This window comes from Corapipo altera, unplaced genomic scaffold, assembly GCF_003945725.1.
Source record: "Corapipo altera isolate COAL_440 unplaced genomic scaffold, ASM394572v1 133, whole genome shotgun sequence".
Classification (NCBI taxonomy): domain Eukaryota; kingdom Metazoa; phylum Chordata; class Aves; order Passeriformes; family Pipridae; genus Corapipo; species Corapipo altera.
The window spans coordinates 2,068,980-2,086,706 of record NW_020884939.1 but is presented as its reverse complement, the minus strand read 5'-3'; the positions used below and the strand labels follow the sequence as shown (position 1 = coordinate 2,086,706).

Below are 17,727 nucleotides of genomic sequence, written 5' to 3'. Positions count from 1 at the left end.
AAAAAAAAAATAATTCAAACCACCGAGACTGAATTGAACTTTGAGTAACCAGCGCCTGCCTCGGGCTAAAGTTGTATTTGAAGCAACCGCTGTCTGGGGGCGGGGGGAGCGAGCCCTGGGTTTGAGGGGTGATCCTGGGATCTGGGGGGCTGGGAGTCCCCAGGGAGGGATCAGAAGGGGTGGAAGGTGGAGCCGGCGCTGAAATCCCCGATACCTGGGCAAGGGGCGCTGCGCCGCCCGCGTCAGCTCCTCTCGGGCTCCTTCCTTTCCCCTCCCTTTCCTCCTCCTCCTCCTCCTCCTCCTCCCGCGGCGGCTCACGCGGCTCCAGGGCGGCGGGGGGGGAGCAATGGGGGGTCACCGCTGATACTGGGCTCCGACACATCCACCGCAGGTAATGCCCCGCCGGTTTTCCTTATTCCTCGTGTATTTCTTTATTTGGGAGGGGTGCGGGGGGGGGGGCGAGGAGGATGCGCGGAGGCTTCGGCATCACCCCTTCTCTTTGCCGGGGGGCGGCTTTGCGCGAGGTCCCTCTTGCCAAACCTCCTTGATTTGCTTTCGCTGAGGGGACAGCTTTTTGGAGGGTGAGCCCTGCCATTATTAATATTATTTTGGAGCGCGGGGAGTCGCTCAGCGCGGTGGTTTCAGCGGCAGGAGAAGGGGGAGCCCAACCTTTCTCCCCTTTTCCCCAAAATAATGCTGTAAATGTGTGATGGTATCTGCTGTCCTGCCCCCGAGGGAGGCAAGCACGGTGCCCCCTCCCTCCCCCATCCCCGGCTCTAATTTGCAGTTTGGGCTGCTGAGAAGCTGCAAAGTTTCTGGGATAAGCCGGGGCCGAACTTCTTCCCAGACGTGGGAATTCCGCGCCGCAGCCGCGCGTGGGGGCTGAGCCGCAGTGGGAGCGGTGGGATTTTTAACGCCCCTCAAAACATTATTTAATAGGAAAGCAGCGTTTTAAAACGCCAAACTTGCCCTGAATCTCTTCAAAAAACACTTTATTTGGAATTTCCCCCTCCCCCCACGATTCTTGACTTGCTGCTCTTTTCCTTCATCCTCCACAAACCCTGCAATCCTCTTTTCTTTAAATACATATTCCCCTGACCACCTTGCCAGGGAAACTCTCGTTTCCCCAAGCTGCTGCTTCTCTCTTATCCATCGGTGTTTTCCAGGAGGGGGATGCTGGAACGGGACATTTCCTATGCTGATGGATGTTTTCTATATTGTTGGTTTGTTTTTTTTTGTCCCCTGTGCTGGGGGCAAAGCCGTGTCTGGCAGCAGATTCCCTTGGCAGGAGGGATGTCCAGGGGGTCAGGAGGGCTGACGGAGCTGCCGGAGGCTGCGCGCAACAAGCCAGGCTCCTTCCCCGGATCTTCCCCGTGCGTCCTGCAGCAGCCTGGGATACCTCGTGCGTGTAGCCTCGGCACAAGATAGAGCTGGTGCATTAAAAATGTTTTAAATTTATTTTTTTTTGGGGGGGGGGGGGGGGGGATGATGAGGGGGATAAGGTATTCCCATGGGAAACTGGCATTTGTGAAAATCCAGGTGGGTGTTTTGGCAGAGTGAGTTTTACCATTGTTTCTCCTTCCCCCCTGTCCTGGGGAACTCGGGGAGGAGAAATCCCTTTGCAATTCCATTTTCCTTTACCGCCCTCCTCCCTCTTGTTTAGGAAGGCAAACCGGAGGTTTTGTAGCACAAGTCAAGATTGTGTAGTGAAAATATACATTGATATGTCTGAAGACCAGGTCGTAAAACACTCTCTTTGTGGGAAACGGTAAAAATTGATGTACTCTCGTCGTTTCAAATTTTTTTGGTGATAAGTGGGAACAGCAATGTTTGAAAGAGGTGGGAGCTGTGGAGCTTGGCTGCCGTGGCTGAGCCTGGTAAAGGCACCCAGCCCATGTGCCAAGGGGCTGTACGTCCCTCCCAGGAGCATCCCCTGGATACAGCAGGGATGGAGGCAGCAACAAAACTATTTTCTGGCTGCCCAGTTGCAGTAATCTCCAGAGTAATGTCCATGGCATGGCAGTTTCTCTGCTGACCCAGTGGGAGTGTGCAAAGGAAAAGGGCACTGCAATCCCCTTCAGAGCACACCCCTGGAGCAGCCAGGGTGGTGAGGACCTCTTAACTTAAAAAGGATTTAATTTATGAAGTTTCTTAGATGTTCTGTGCAGATGGTCTGGAGCACAGATTATTTTTGAATTTAAGAAGCTTTAGGATATGGGATTGTGTTGATGAGGTGCTGTGACCTCTTATTAGGGTGTAAAACATCCCAGCTGCTCGCAGCCGGGATATTGCAGCCGGGCTAATTGAGCTAGAGCTTTGCTTTGGGAGCATAAACAGTTCCATGTGCAACCTAAACTTCTTTGTTATTTCCCAGTACAATGTCTTGCTTCTTCCAGTAAGACTTTTAATAATGTTGCAGGAAACCTAGGGTTCATTTTGGGCTTTTATGGTCCAAGACTACAAACGTGACAATTCCTGCCTTCATTGTTACGTTGTTATCTGACTCTATTTCAGTGTGTAGATTCTGCAGCTGAAATGGGGAGAAATCAGGAATCCCAGTGGTTAAAACTCACCCAAATCTTGCAGATGTCCTGGATCTTGCCAGTGGTCTGGTTAAGGACCAGGATGCTGTGGCAGGGGCTGGAATAGCATTTATCCACAGGCTGTGCTGAGCTCTAACTCTTGGGCAGGAAACGCTTGGTTGTGGAGCCTGGTGGCTTTCAGTCCACGAAAGTGAAAATTAGATACTGGGAAGAAATCCTTCCCTGTGAGGGCAGTGGGGCCCTGGCACAGATTGCCCAGAGAAGCTGTGGCTGCCCCATCCCTGGAAGTGTCCAAGGCCAGGTTGGATGGGGCTTGGAGCAACCCGGTCCAGCGGAAGGTGTCCCTGCCCATGGCAGGGGGTGGCACTGGATGGTTTTTAAGGCCCCTTCCAACCAGAGGGGCAATCCTGGGTACGCATGGTCTCTTTTGCCAGGCAGCCTCCCAGAAGCATCCCTTTGAACCTGTGTCCTGGGAACAAGGACCTTGCTGGCTGTATCTTGCAATGGAAACTGCTCTGGGTGTGGGAGGGCTGTGCTGTCCCTTCCAGAGCCTCTGCCAGAGCCTGAATTGCTTTGCCCTGATCTGTGTGTTTGATATAACAGCTGCTCTCCGGGGCAGGAAGAAGTTCTGCTTGGAGTATGCTGGGGAGAGAGGGGCACTGGGGGTAAATTCCTGATGGAAATAGAGGGATATGCTGGAGCTGGGGCTGCTGCACCTATGGAAAAGGCATGTAGGAGAGAGACTGAACAGCTTTGAGGGTCCTCAGCCCCATCTGGGGTCTCAGGAGGGCTTGCATGAACAAACCTGTCACCGGTGATGAACTACTGCCATTAATCCAAATAACTCCATCTCTGCTGAAAGCTTTTGTCTTTCTGTTCAATCTCTGCTCTCCAGGGCTGCTCTTCAGGATCGGGGGATGCCTCCCAAGTATCCCTATCTCCCTTTCCCTGTACTGGCTCTCCCACTTCGTTTTCTCCCTGCTCCTGCAATTCCAGGCAACGAGTGATTAGCCCCAGCGTGCCCACAGTGTTGCTCCATCAGGCAAAGCTTCCCTGTTCTCAGCTGGAACAGCCAGCGGGCCTTGAAAAGGTCTGGAGCAGCAAAGTGCCTCTCACTGGAAGTTAAGTGAGCTTTGTGTGAAAGCAGCAAGGACACTTCCCTCTTGATTAGGATGAGGCAAGAAATGGCCTCAGAACCTTTGCAGCTCTGGTTGCTCAGTGTGAAGGGGTTTTTTGTGGGTTTCTTAGGGTTGGGTTTTTTTTTTTTCCCCTCCCTCTGAAGCATCCCTATTTCCCACTGTTTTTAAGATCTGCCATTCCAGTCACCATAATTCCAAGCAAACAGCCTTGTTGCTTCTTTTTAGCAACGTAAACATCCAGCATGGAGCTTAGGAGTAGCTGGAGGCAGGGAGATGGGATGAGATCCCAGGTGCACACACAACCCAGGTCCTGGGCTTGGAGCGATGTCTGCTGCGTTGAGTGTTGACCAAGGGAGATGGAGTTAAATAACTCACCCATCCTCTTTGGCAGGGCTTTAAAAGGCAGTTTGGTGGCTGATTGTGAAGAACTGGTGGCTCTGAGGCTGATGACTTGCTCTTGGGGTTGATGCTGAATTCTTTATCGTGTCGCTCACGCTGTCATGGGGGGATCTCTTAGGGTGACGCTTGGGCCGTGCTCCCTCCTGCTGCAAAAAGGTGATGCTCACGTTGAAAGCTGCACCTGAACGTGGCACAGAGGGAGGTGCTGTGCCAGTCCCTGCCAGCACATGCCCTTTTTTTTTTCTCTTTAATTCTACTTCACACGTCTTCTCTTCTTTTTTCCCTTTAAACCCCCAAACCCAGCGCATCTGACGTGGCGCAGGCAGGAGTGCCCCGGGATTGGTGGCAGTGGTACAGTTGTGCTCACAAATGATGTCTGGCAACTGGAGCATGTTGGAGACTTCTCCTGCGTCATTTTGATGGCAGTGCTTGGAAGTCCAGCCAGGCTGCTGCCCACCCTCAGTCAGAGGGAAGCCTTCCTCTTCCAGGCAGGGCACAAGAAGAAAGTGTCTGGCATCCCATTCCTGAGCAGGCTTGGAGTCAGGCCTTCAGCATCCTTACATTTGCCACTTTGTCCATTTCTGTATATTTTTTAAGAGCCTGGAGAGAGATTCCTGTCTTGTGAGACCAGACTCTGTGTGTCACTTCACTGCATTCAGCTTTCTACTTTCTCCCAAAGCAAGAATTCCCACCCTTCTTCCCCCCCTTCCTTTTTTTCCTCCCTCTTTTTTTCTTTGAGCCAAACTCTGTTGCTGTTGGCTGCTTTTCCACCTTTTCATCCCACGTTAGCATCATTTGCTCCACAGCTTTGCCGTGTTGCCTCTGTGTTGGTGCAGCTCAGGAGAGCCAGGAGCCTGTTGGCTTGGTCTCCGTGCCCCATCCCAGCCTTCTTCCTAATTCAGGAGCTGCTGTTCCAGCTGAAGTGAAGTTTTGTGATGGAAAATGGTTGCTATGATGCCTATGGTGACTAGCAACCAGTGCTGGAGACTCCATAGAACCAGCAGTACCCCACTTAAATAAATTGGGAAGATGCTGCCCTCGCCATGGAGGGATGGGTGGCAGTGACTGATGCAGCAGGGAATGAGGATTCCCTTCCTGAAGCTCCCAGGGTGTTATTTTAATATTGAATGGATGCAGAAGTGAATTGGATGCATTATTTGACTTTGCTTGGTGATGCCACAGTTTTGTGCTGCTCTGGAGGAAGGCGAGGGTTGCATGTTGCTTATGCAGAGTTGTTGGAATTATCTTGTGGCAGTGACTTGGAAAACCAGTGTCACTTTCAACCTGGACAAAGCTTTCCTGCATAGACTGAAATGTTCTGAGATATTTTCTTCTGGACTTAGGTTTTTGGTTAAATAATGTGTTAATGTTTCTTGCAGCTAATGTTTGTTTCCTGTGGGAAAGCAAATGTCTGGAAGCCCCAACCAAAACGTCCTGGTTTTGAAATGGAAATAAACTGCTGGAAGTGTGGGAAACACTTTGGTGTTATGAGTTGTTAGTCAGTAGCAGCTCCAGCTTTTTCCCTGGAAGAAACAAGGTTTGAGTACCCCAATTGATGCTGGCTGGGATGTGCAGAGCTTTGTGGGGAGAAAACACCCCTGTCTCCAACCTCAACCTTACTTTTGGGATGAAGGAAGGGCAGAGAGTGTTTTCCATGCTCTTTCTCCTGCAAGCACCACCTCAGGGCTTAGGTGGGTCATTGCGGGTACCAGCAGCTGTGCCCTTTATTCCCTGTGGGCATCTGTCCTTCCCACCGTGTGCACACCAATATCCTGGCCTGTATTTATTTAACAAGGAAATTTTATTTCCCCTCGCTGCAGGGAATAGGAGAGGAAAAAAAAAAAAGGGCAAATTTTTTCACTGGGAACAAATCTCATTTTCAAGAGTCCTGACAAAATGAGCCATAAAATTACAATATTTCAAAGTGCTTTGTAATTCTAGCGGGGACGGCTCTTCATCATGGAATCTGAAAGCTCAGAAAATATAAAACTCATTAGATTAAAATAAACCACCTACCGCACGAAAGAAAAGCTTATTTATCAATATCAATTTACCTCTGATTACCCTGTTCTGCAATTTGTTATTTTTGGGAATTATGATTCGGGTATGGCTCATGCCAATATGGGGGTGGGAATAAAAAAATAAAAAAAATCAAAATTAACTTGTAATTTTTTTTCCTTTTGAATCCTGCTTATTGTAAAGCCCTGGCCAAAAGGCAATTGTAATAAGAAAAGGTGGATTTCTGGTGGTGCTTGTTTTTAAGGAGAAGAGGGATGGGGAAGCTGGGAAAGCAGAAGTGGTTGTTTTTTGGTGTGAGGGATGATGCCAAGTGATGTGCTTTGCTGAAGGGGATCTCAGGGGTACTTCCTTGGATGCGTGTTTGGTGGCTGGACCGTCTCCTGGCCACTCTTCCAAGGGGACCACAGTGGTTGGAGGAAGCTTGGGAGAGTGGGCATGGATGGGGTGCTGGGGAGAGAGGTGTCCTCCAGGAGCTAGATGGATTCCACGGACGTGGTGCCATCCTGGTGGCACCTCAGGTACTTCCACCCCACCTCCAAAGGAGCGAATCCTGTGGGTGGGCAGCGCCGGCCGCCGGGCTTCCCTTTCTGGGGGACGTCGTTTGTGTTTCATCACCGGAAAAGGGGCTTTTTGGGAAGGCACGTAGTTTTCTCTCGTGGAAGCCGTTTGGGAGATGCTTTGATTTACACTTCCATCTCTTCTTTATGCTCCTGGAACAGCGTGGAGCAAAGGGGGAGAGGCTGACACTGTAAATCCTGAGGTGCAAGTGCTGCGGTGCTGTTTGGGGAGGGGAAGACCAGGTTGGGGGGAGAGGGGCCAGGGACTCAGAGAATGATTAAAGGAGCTCAAATGTGGAGCATCTCTGCCAGCCCAGCTCCAAAACCGCAGCTCTGATGGAGGCAGTGAAGTGTTTTGTGTGCGGAGCTGCTCTCATATGCAGGGGCCCAGCAGTGCCTGTGAAAATAACCAGGGCAGGTGCAGAGCCCTGAAGCCGATGTTTAGACACCCCAAGAGCAATCCATGGCCTGGGCTTGAGCAGTGGGAGCATCTCAACTCTGGTGTTTCATGGAGGTGAGATGGTGGGAGGCTCTTGGAGGACCACTGGCATGGGGGCGTGCCAAGGGCTGGAGCCGGCACTGACTGGTCTCCGTCTGTGTCCCCACATTTAGGGATGCAGTGATGCTGTTTAAGTAGCAAAAAACCACTTCCCGGGCTTGGGAAGGAGGCATCTGGGGAAAGTGGGCTGAAAAACCTCTGCTTGACCTGAGCTGGTTCCTAAACTTTCAAGCCTTGGACTCATTTGTGGTGTTTCCTCTGGTTCCCATCCATCACCATTTATTGAGGCTCTGCTGCTCCATGTGCCCCAGGGAGCAGCTGTCAGTGGATGGGGAAACCTCTGGTTTCACATTAGTGCTTCGGCAGCCAGGAGGCAACAGTTGAGTTCCCAGGGACGACTTGCCCAGAGACATTATTATGCTGGAAACCACACGGAATGCTTCCTCCAAAGAGCCTCTTTCAGGCAGAAGGTGCAATTTAATATGCTCTTAGTCACAATTTTTAAGTTCTCCCCGGAGACTTCTCGATCCCATTCCTTAAATTTGCAATATTCGAGTGAACCATCTCAGGGAACCAGTGAAGAGCTGCAATATTAATGAAGACAGAGAAAATCAAAATGACATTTCAGGCAATTACTTACATAATGAAGTGACTGACTTGGAATATACAATATTTAGATTTATCAGGACACTCGAAAGGGGATGCTGTCAGCTGCCTTGATTTCTGCATCACATAAATTGTTTTTCCACTGCCCTGTTGCTTTTTAAACACAGGCTGTGAAGCCGGAAAATAATGTTTCCGCTCACTTGGGCTGATAGTGGTGCTGCTTGAGAAGAAAGTTAGTGTTCTCCTCAATGGCATTTTGGCACTGCAGAAGACAGAGAAACTCATTTCTATCCTATCCTCACTGTCTGCAGCACGGTGAGCTTGGGCTCTGCACCCCAGGCTTGATGCTGGCCAGAGGGGATGCAGGGGTCTGAAACGGGGATGTTGTTTATATCTGAGATTTTCTCCTCCCCCAGACTTATTAAAACAAGGGAGGAAATTGAGTTGTTTGGTGTTTTGCTCTATTAGAAGAATCTGTTCTGCTTTTGTTGGCCGGATCTAAAGATTTAAAGGGCCTGTTAGGATGCCTGGCTCATGGGGAACTGGTGATTTTTATTTAGAAACTGGTTGTTTGGATGCTCTGCTGATACTGAGCACTCAGAAATCAGAAGCTTGTTGAGGGGTGGAGGTTTGAACTCTCCTGCCCTGTCCCTGTTTGCTGGGGAGGCTGGCATGATACACCTAAAAGTGAAGCCCTGCCAACCCCAAATGTCTCCTCAGGCTTGCACTGAAATTCCTAAAGATGCACAAAATAGACCACAGCACCATTTCTCTTGCCTAGGCACAGACCTTTTCTCACAGATGTTTTCTCGTTGCAAAATAGCTGAAGAAATTAGAATTTCAGGCCCTTTCTGTGGTGACAGAATTGTTATGAGCTGTCTTCTCTGACACATCCATCAGTAAAACTAAAATATGTATAGCTATTGCTTTGAAGCTCCTGTAGGAGCATCCACAAGGGTACCCATGAATCTCTTGAGGGGCAGTGGAGTGCAGAACCCTCCACCTTAGCTGGGCTCCCAGCTGCAGTGCCACGTGTTGGGATAACTGCCTGCTGGCATTGTATTTAGTCTGTATAGAGCAGGATGCTCTGAAGGGAAGGCTGAGCTACTGCCTTTGGGGTAAATGGAGAGGAAAAAAGTTAAGCAAGGCCAGGCTGGATGAGGCTTGGAGCAACCTGATCTAGTGGAAGGTGTCCCTGCCCGTGGCAGGGGGGTTGCATCTAGATGGTCTTTAAGATCCCTTCCAACCTAAACCATTCTGTGCTTCCATGAATGGTGGGCAAAGGTGGTACCTTGGGTTTATGGATGAGCTGTCTGTCTGGATGCTCCCCGGGTGGGAATCACACGTGTCACAACAGTGTATTCAGGTCTGTTGCTTTAGTGATCTGTCCTCCAAGTGCTGCGAGCGCCAGGTGAACCAAAACTTGTTGTGCATAGGACCAGTTGCAAGTGTAACGAGTCCCTGCTTGAGCTGGTGAATGGAAAGAGGGATTTATTACTTGCTTCAGCGCTCTCTGCTCTGGCCAGCTCTTGATCTCAAGTGGGAGCTGCTTCTGTGTTTAACTGCAGGTTCATCTCTGTGCTCGCTGTCCCCAAGGATGGCTGTCACCTCTGTGCTCTGTCCCTGGGGCTGCTGCTGCATGGATGTGCTGTGCTGGTGGGAGAACAATCCACTGCCCCACAACTTGCACGGCACCCACAGAAACAGAGAGAGCTTCAGAGACGGGTCACTGTAGAGTCCTGTCAGCCTCAGACTCTGCGCGAGCTGCCCGGGGGTTTCCTTGTGCCTGTCTACTGTGTGCAGTGTATATGATTTATGCTTGCCCCTGGGGTGGGATGTTTTAAGATCCACATGTACGAATTTACTTCCAAAGTGGGACTTTGCTGAGGTTTTATGGGATTGGTTCGGAAAAAGCTTTGGATGTGGTGCTCTGAACCCTGAGCGAGGATGTGGCATTGTGTGTGCAGCTCCTTGGCACTGTTTTATTCTGGTGCCTCATCATGAGGAGCCTTGTGTTGTATTGAATGGGAAGCTGGGGAAATTTGGGAGGCAGAGATGCGGGCACGTTTGCCAGCCTCTCTGCTTCCCATGCTCCTGCAGTGGCTGTTCTGCAGCCACCCAGGTGGTTGAAGAGGTTTGAGGGCCTCTGCTTTGTCCTCCCAAATCCTGGTGCCTCTCCAGTGATTCTGGGTCAAGCTTCCCATGCCGCTCTGCCAAATCATCTTAAATCCTTGGTGCTGACAGCTCGCTGCTGTGTCGCTCCCGGGTTGCAGCAGCTCTTCCTTACCCTCAGCATCTCCCTTCGGTGCTGGAGCAGCTCATCTCAGCTGGGGCTCCTCCTGTCCTGACCACGGAGGTCACCGTGGCTCATCCCCTCGCAGCAGAGGAGCCCTTGGAAAGTGGGAAAGAAAAAATGGAGCCCCTGCCCAAGGTTAATCCTGGTTTTGATTTGGCGCTCACCAGGAGGATGGTTGGGGCTGTGTGACCCGAGAAACAAAGCGTTGGTGTCCTGAGTGCCCCCTGGGGCACTGAGCCTGGTTTGGAGAGACAAGGTCACATCCATGGAGTGCTGGACTTGACACTGCCTTTGTTCTTTGACAGGAACCATGAAGCGTCACGCTGCCGCCGGCAACTTGCTGCTCCTCCTCTTGCTCCTGGAGCTGGTCTGTCCGGGTAAGTCATCCTGATGTCTGTCCAGTGCTCTCTCCCTGCTCGGGGCTCGCTCGGGTTTGCAAGGAACAAAGGTAATAATTGTTGTGTTTGTGGTCTCCTGATGACTATGCAAAGCAGCATTGCTGGGGTGAAGGAGGGATGTGGCTGGTATGGGTAAGCAGATCTCTGCCTCCATCCCGCAAAGTCCTGGGGACCTGCAAATCATGCTCCTGCTTTTCTTGCAGTCATTACTGACTGCACACCTGGCATCAGATGGCCCTTCCTGGGAGAGAGCAGGTGAGACTGGAAAGAGCCTTGGAGGAGGATGGATGTTCTGGTGAACCCAGCAGTGGTAGTGCTCCTGGTGTGCCTCAGTTGCGAGCCCTTGGCAAATTAAAGATGTGGATTCACCAAGTCAAAGCTGGTGGTGGACCTGGCATCAGGTCAATTTATGTAAATAAAACCTGAAGAAACCTAGAGGGAGTGATCACAAGGCAGGGTGTAAAGCAGAAGCTTGTTAGCTGTTCAGCAGCAGAGGTGTTGCTGGCAGGGCTCTCTCTCTGCTTTCAGCAGTAGAATTGTTACCTGAACTGTGCTTTAATATATACTGGAGGGGAAATAACTCCTCTCCAAGCTGCAAAACCCCTTGTCTAATTCCAGATGGAGGGAAGACAGAGCCTCCACAGTCAGCTCTCTTCCCACTGCTACTCTGGGTCTTCCCTGGCGTGGGGGCTCCTGGTGGGGAGCTGGTGGGACAACAGCCTCTTGGTGTAAAAAATATGCCTTTCGAGACAGGTTTTGGCATATCACAGGGTGCATGAGTACTGGAAACGTACAGCAAAGCTCCGTGAAAATTGGGATTGTTACATGAATGGCCTAAAACCCCTGGGTGCTGGTGGGGGAGAGGGTGGCTGGGCAGGAGCTTGCCTGTGTGGCTCTTGCTGATAAACAATAGCAAGTGTGTGTCCATTTGATAGCACTGTGCCCTTTGGAATAAAGGCTTTTTTCCCCCTTTCTTCCCCTCCTGAAGCCTCAAGATGGCTTGCCCAGATTGGCAGCCTGATTAAGCAGTCAGTGGATGACATTAGCTGTGACTGACAGGCACAGTCAATCTCCCTCTGGTGTCGTGTTGGATCAAGTGTAGCCTTGCTGGGTAACTGCCCTGTCACTCCTCTGGAAGGGGGGAAAAATAAGTAAAAAAAGACAACACAGCGAGTCCTTTGGCCCCTGGAGAGATCACTTCCCACGAGTGTCCAGTGTGTCCCATTGGAAGTGGGGTGGTGGGTTTTGCCTGCCTGGTTGGGGACTTGCTCCTTCATTGCAATAACAAACTGCAAAGCCTTGAAGATACAGCACATGGAAACAGGGATTTGGAGGCTTACAGCAGAGCAGTGTTCCAGTCCTCTCTTAAACCCTGCCCAGGGCTTGGTTGTCATCTCCTTGATAAGCAAGTGCTGGCACAACTCCTGTGCCTGGGACAGGGAGAATTGTGTGGATGCCCTGCCATGCTCCCTGGGGACTGCAGGTGATGGAGCTCCTCTTCCCAGGAGATTTACAAAGCTCCTGGCAAAGCCATGACCTGGGTAAATGCACAAGTGCAGCCTGAGTGGGCTTGGAGTGTTGTTTGGAAGTGGGGTCTCCCTGCTCCTACGTGGCTACTGCTCCGGTCACTGGAGATGAACAGAGACCTCCATCCTCTCAAGTTAGGAGGGACTAAGGGGTCCAGAACTGCCAAGCTCTCACACCAGCAATGGTCAAGGATGTGAGTGCTGACTCTGGAGGGCAAAGCCAACAGCAGGTTTTACAGGGGTAATGTGGAGCAGGCATGGAAGACACACACCTGCAGGGAAGAAAATCTCCCAGAGCATCAAAACAGCATTGATTGTGATCCCTGGGAGCCTGCTGGCAGCTTGTGAAGGAGCAGAAAAGGGTTACAGGTGCGTGTGATGAAGTGATGGTTTTCTGACAGTGTGCAAAGAGCCATGTTAGAATCACAGAGTGATTTGGCTTGGAAGAGACCTTAAAGATTGTCAACTTCCAACCCCCCTGCCATGGGCAGGGACACCTTCCACTATCCCAGGTTGCTCCAAGCCCCATCCAACGTTGCCTTGATGCTTCCAGGGATGGAAGCATCTTCATGGCGGCCTCTGGACTAGCTCCAGCAGATCCACATCCTTCCTGTTCTGGGGGGACTCCTCCTTTTGTTGAGGGCTACAGGGATGGTACATCTCAGGGTGTAACTGGATGGTTGTGTAAGTCTACCAGAAGGAAAATCCAGCTGCTGATCCAATAGATGAAGCCACAGATGATGGTTGGATCACAGTGATGCCTTTGGGAAAGCATGAACTTGCTTTTAGGATATGTGGCATGTGGTCGTGATTCCCAAATTAATTTCTGTGAGAGGGCAGGTGTCAAGAAAGCCAACAGAACATTGATAGCTCTGGGTTGAATGTGAAAGGAAAACTCCTGGCCATCCTAAATTGGGCAGCAGGACACGTGTTGGGAGCCTTGTGTTTTGCAGAGCAGCTCAGTACCTTTTGGCAGCACCCCGGTTACGGGGGTAAGAGCTCGTGGCCACATCTGAGACAGGAAGAAGTTCCTGCAGGCATTCCATGGATGCAGCCCTTGGCAGTGGTCTGGGCTATGGGGGAGCTGGAAGTAGTGATGGCAGGGATGTGAGTGTTGAGACTGGCCAGGGAGACAGGGCTGATGAGGCTGTCGCTTCAGCCACAGCGTCCCTTTGCTATTCTGGGGGCCTGTCTTCCATTCATCATAGAACACATCTATCAACATGACCTATATTTTTGTAGCATCCAAATGCTTCCTCTCCATCTCCTCCCATCACGCGCTGCCCTTTGGAATTCTGGCAGTGTAGTGACAGCCCTGCTCTTTATCCTGGGATTTGCAGCCCAAAGCAGTGGCCTGCCTCCAGGCCCTCCTTCTGAATTTCCCAGCTCTCAGTTGCCACTCGTTCTCCTCTCTTAACACACAGATCCTGTGTGCCGGGTGGTTTGGGCACCTCCCAGCACCTGCTGCAGCTGGGTTTGGAAAGCACAATTCATTTTTAGTTTTAGTGGTGATATTAAGGAATGTATTTTGAAATAGAGGGGTTTGCAGAAGTGAGTCCTCTGTGCTAAGGGCTGCTTGAGGTGTTTTAGCCTCATTTGCCCCTTTCAGAGCCTGCTGGCCCCAGCGTGGCAGCCAGTGATGAGGGTGCTCCAGAGCCCCCGGAGATGCCGTTAGCTCTAAAGTAACCCACTTCATCAGGGTGCTTCTCATTTTCTTTCCAGATACCTAACTCCAGAGGCTGAGATTTAAATGTGTCTTTGCAACAGCACTGCCTCCAGTGCTTTCCCGCTTCTCAAGGTGTTTAACCAACCTGGTGCCTCAGGAAAGAAGGCAGTGCTGAAATCCTTGCCTTGTTATGGAGGGAGCTCTGGAGGAGCTTGGGCTGCTCCCCCATCCTGTACCCATGTTCCCCCAAGCAGGTTTGTTTGGATGCACACCTGGGACCTGTGTTTGAAAGGTCTTAGGAGCATCTCCCTCCGTTGGGAGCTTGGGCAGGCAAAGGAGATACTGGTCTCGTCCTTGTTTCTGAAAGTGGGATGCCGAGCACACTCAGCCAAACCTTCTTGGAAAATCGTTGTTTCTCTCCTGCCTCCTTTTTCCCTGCATCCCTCGAACAGTAGATCTTTCCTGGTTGACTCTTTCCCTGGCTCAGGCTACAGCTGTTGCTCTCCTACGTGCTCTGCACTTGACTCTGTCACCTAATGAGGCTGCGGTCCGGGGGCAGGCTTGGAGCTTCCAGCTCCATAAAAAGGGAGTGGAAAGAAGTGAGCCTGGTTATTAAAGGTGAAAGGAGGCAATTAGAGGGAAGGGCGACTGGGTGATGGGAGAGGGAAGATGCAGGGGGTTTGCTGGGGTTGCTGATGAGGCGAAAGGCTCTCGAAGGCATTAATCAGGCAGTAAAACAATAATGGATGTTCCCAGTCCCTGAGCTGTCGGCTTCCCCCTTCCCCTCTGCCTCCACCCTGCAGAGGAAAATATCAAAACCAGAAAGGCCTGTAGAGGGAAGTGACTCCCCAGCTAGCTTCTATGGGGGACCTCATGGTGCTTTCTGTTCTCCTGCTATCCTTTATCTCGAGGTTACCCCACACCATCACAAGCCTGGTTCCTTGTGTGCATTCTCGAGCCTTTCCCAGCTGTGCTGGCCCATGCCAGGGAAATAACTCCTTGCTTTTGTCCTCTCCCCAGGTCAGGGCAATCGGCTGCCATACTTCATCAACTACTTCTTTGACACCTACCTGCTGATCAATGAGGACACACCTGTGGGTAAGTAGGATGTGCCCATGGGCAGGGGAGTGTCTGCTGCTGCCTTCATTCCCCCCCCAGTGGAAAAGCATTGAAGGAATGCTTTTGTTTTGATTGACAGATGTAGCTTTTCTTTCTTTCTTTAGCTGGGGATTGGTTTTTAGTAAATGCAGAAATCGACCCGGTCACTCTCGGTGCCTTTCCAGGCTCTCAGTCCATTAAACTTGTGGTCTTCAATCAGGGCTCGTGACTGGCTTCTAATGTGGGAGGAATCGATTGGGAGCGGAGGGCATCTGGGATGGAGGCTGTGGAGGCCCCTTCTCACATCTGCTGCTGCCTCCAGCCGTGCAGCCCAAGCAGCACCTTCCCAAAGAAGGGCTCTTGCTGCACCCATGTCATCCCCAGAGCTCCTGAGGGTTGGATGATATGGGAGAGGTCCCCTCTAGTGACCTCTCAGCTCAACCAGGGCTTCCAGCTGAGCCTTCTGTCCCTTCTTGGGGTCCCCTTGGTTGCATATTTGCAGCCCATGGTGTCCTGCTGAGTGGGATTTAGGGCGGCATCAAAGCAAGCAGGCAAGACATGGAGTCTTGGTAGCAAGTTTGGATAGGTGGTGGAGGCTCCTGGGTGGTAGCTCTGCACAGAGGTGCATCCTCAGGAGAAGTCCTGGAAAGGGAGAAGGAGAGAGAACTGGTTGGGAACAGCTTAATTGAAGCGCTTCCTCTTGGAAGACCTTGTTCTCCAGGTACTTGAGCTTGAAATGCCTTATGGGAATTGGACTGAACTTCTATTTTGTCAGAATATAGGGGAAGATTTCTGACAGTCTGCTTTCCAGTGAGACCTTGTGCAAGTCAAATTGCTTTTGGAATTACTTTGGAGGTTGAATTTTTTTTTTTTTAAACTTTGTGTTACACTGTATATATATATATATATATATAACTGACTCTTAAGAATATTGGCACCCTGGAATTTAGTTTCCAGATGCACTGGAGAGAAATGTCAGCCTGGAAAGTGTTGACAAGCAGTGTTTCTGTGTGTCCTGCTGTGGGTGGGTGTTTTCTGCATTAAGGCTTATTAAGTTTTTAAAAAAATAGGTATTGTCTAGAAACACCTTTCTTGGATCCTGAGTGTGAGTAGCAGAACAGTATGTGGCGCCTGTTCCCTAGAAAAAAAAGGTGCCTCCTTTTTCGAGGTCTGCTCAAGTGCCCATCCCCGTGGTGTCCCTCCCCACAGCATCCCCAGGCTCAGCCCTGCCTCACACCCAACCCAGCAGCTCCCTGCTTGCTGCCTGCTATGCCGAAAGGGATCTTAAGCAACAATTAAGAGATCATTCCCCCTCTAATCACTTACAAGAGTAAATTAGTCTTGTCAGGAGCTATTAAGACAGAGAGCTCGGAATTCATTAGGCGAGATTGGGCTGAGGGAGCTGCTGGTGCTGCCACCAGTCCAGGCTGATTAATTTCTCCCAAAACATCATCAATGCCCATCTGTTTCATTTAGGTCTGGGGAGAGCAATTTTCAGGTGGACTGACCCTCTAGTCAGTTATTTCACCCAGAAGTAATGGGAACACACACACACACAGGTGTGGAGGGAATCGGAGACGGGAGCTCCAGGAAGTCAGAGGTGCTGGGCAAGGGATTGCAGGAGATGGGGGGAGATGCCTGGAGAGAAGGATGAGGAGGAGGGCTGATGACTGGTTGGGCTGTGGAGGCATGGCCAGGAGGAGGTCCTGAGAGAGCCCAGGCCAGCTGCCAGCAGCCGTGTCGCTGTGTGTTCTACGCAGAAAGCGGGAATACCGGGTTAACGGCCCTTGGAGGAAGAGTTTGAAGGAGAGGGACTGTCCATCTTTATCGTGCTGCTCATTGCCTTAAGCAAAATCATTCCAAGGGCCATTTCTTTTAATCCCAAACCCTTTGGAGGGCTGTGGATAAGGGAGAGTGGTGTGGCTTTGGATGCCAGGTGAGTTGCTGGAGGGCCCTGGCGAGGTGTGATGTGAGCTGGGAGGGCGTTGCTGCCGCTGGGGTTACCTGCAGCCCTGCATTTGTCAGAAGGTGGAGATGGGCAGGCAGCACTCTGGGCTCCTCTTGGTAGGGGTCCCTCCTGCTGCCAAAGGAACGTCTTCTTAGCATAATGTAATGACTGCAGTCTAATTGCCCAGCAAATGGATTTGCTGTGAGCAGGACAGGAATGGGAAAATGAAGATGATCCATCATGTCAGGTCTGTAACTAGCCTTATAACCACCTAGCTTGGATTCACCCCGAGTTTCTCTGAAAGCTTTCATGCCTCAACGCCTTGCAAAATGCATGACAAAAGAGGCCATTCAGACGAGTGCAATTCCACTTTCCCTTCATCCTAGCGATAACATTTTAGCATGACTGGAATAATGTTGTCTTAAAAGAGTGGGAAACACTTTAACCATTGCACTTGAGGTGATAACATGCACTTGGCCTTGGTCTTGGGCCATGTCATGTCAGGGACACAGTCACTTGGGTGGGCTGGGGACAATGTGTCCCTCCTGCTCGTCAGACCTTGGTAACACATGCCTTGCTTAAAACTAGGAGTAAATCTGAATCTTAGGCCAGGTTGGATGGGGCTGTGATAACCTGTGGGAGGTGTCCCGGTTTATGGCAGGGGATTGGAAAGAGATGATCTTTCAGGTCTCTTCCAACCCAAACCATTCTGTGATTCTGTGAAGGACTGGTGTCCTCTGTAAAGGCTGAGCAGTGGATGACATGGGGAAACCCACTGGGATGAGCATCCCCTGGGCAATGTGTGTGTGAAAAGATGCTGGTGAAGCTGCTGACAGCACTGGGACAGCTGGCAGGTGGGAGGGCCGGGCTCTCCTGGGACTTCTCCAAGGCTGCTGCTTGATTCCCTGAGTTATTCCTGGGCAGCAGAGAGCACAGCTGAGGCTCTCGGCTCACTGGGATGCTCTCCTGAGAGCCACTGGGATGCCTCCAGTGACTGGTGGGATGCTCAGCCCTGGGTCCCCCAAAGTTGGCT

The 17,727-nt window shown here is 51.1% G+C and overlaps 1 protein-coding gene across 1 annotated transcript in view; it reads left to right on the top strand.

Moving 5' to 3' along the window:
• Positions 1–363: 363 nt before the first annotated feature.
• The window catches only part of CDH23 (cadherin related 23), a 194,154-nt gene continuing 176,790 nt past the window's right edge, over positions 364–17,727 (top strand). The window contains exons 1-3 of the mRNA XM_027661026.1: positions 364–391; positions 10,364–10,435; positions 14,669–14,746. Coding sequence (XP_027516827.1) covers positions 10,369–10,435; positions 14,669–14,746 — 145 coding nt within the window. The 5' untranslated portion in view covers positions 364–391; positions 10,364–10,368. The remainder of the gene's footprint in view (positions 392–10,363; positions 10,436–14,668; positions 14,747–17,727) is intronic.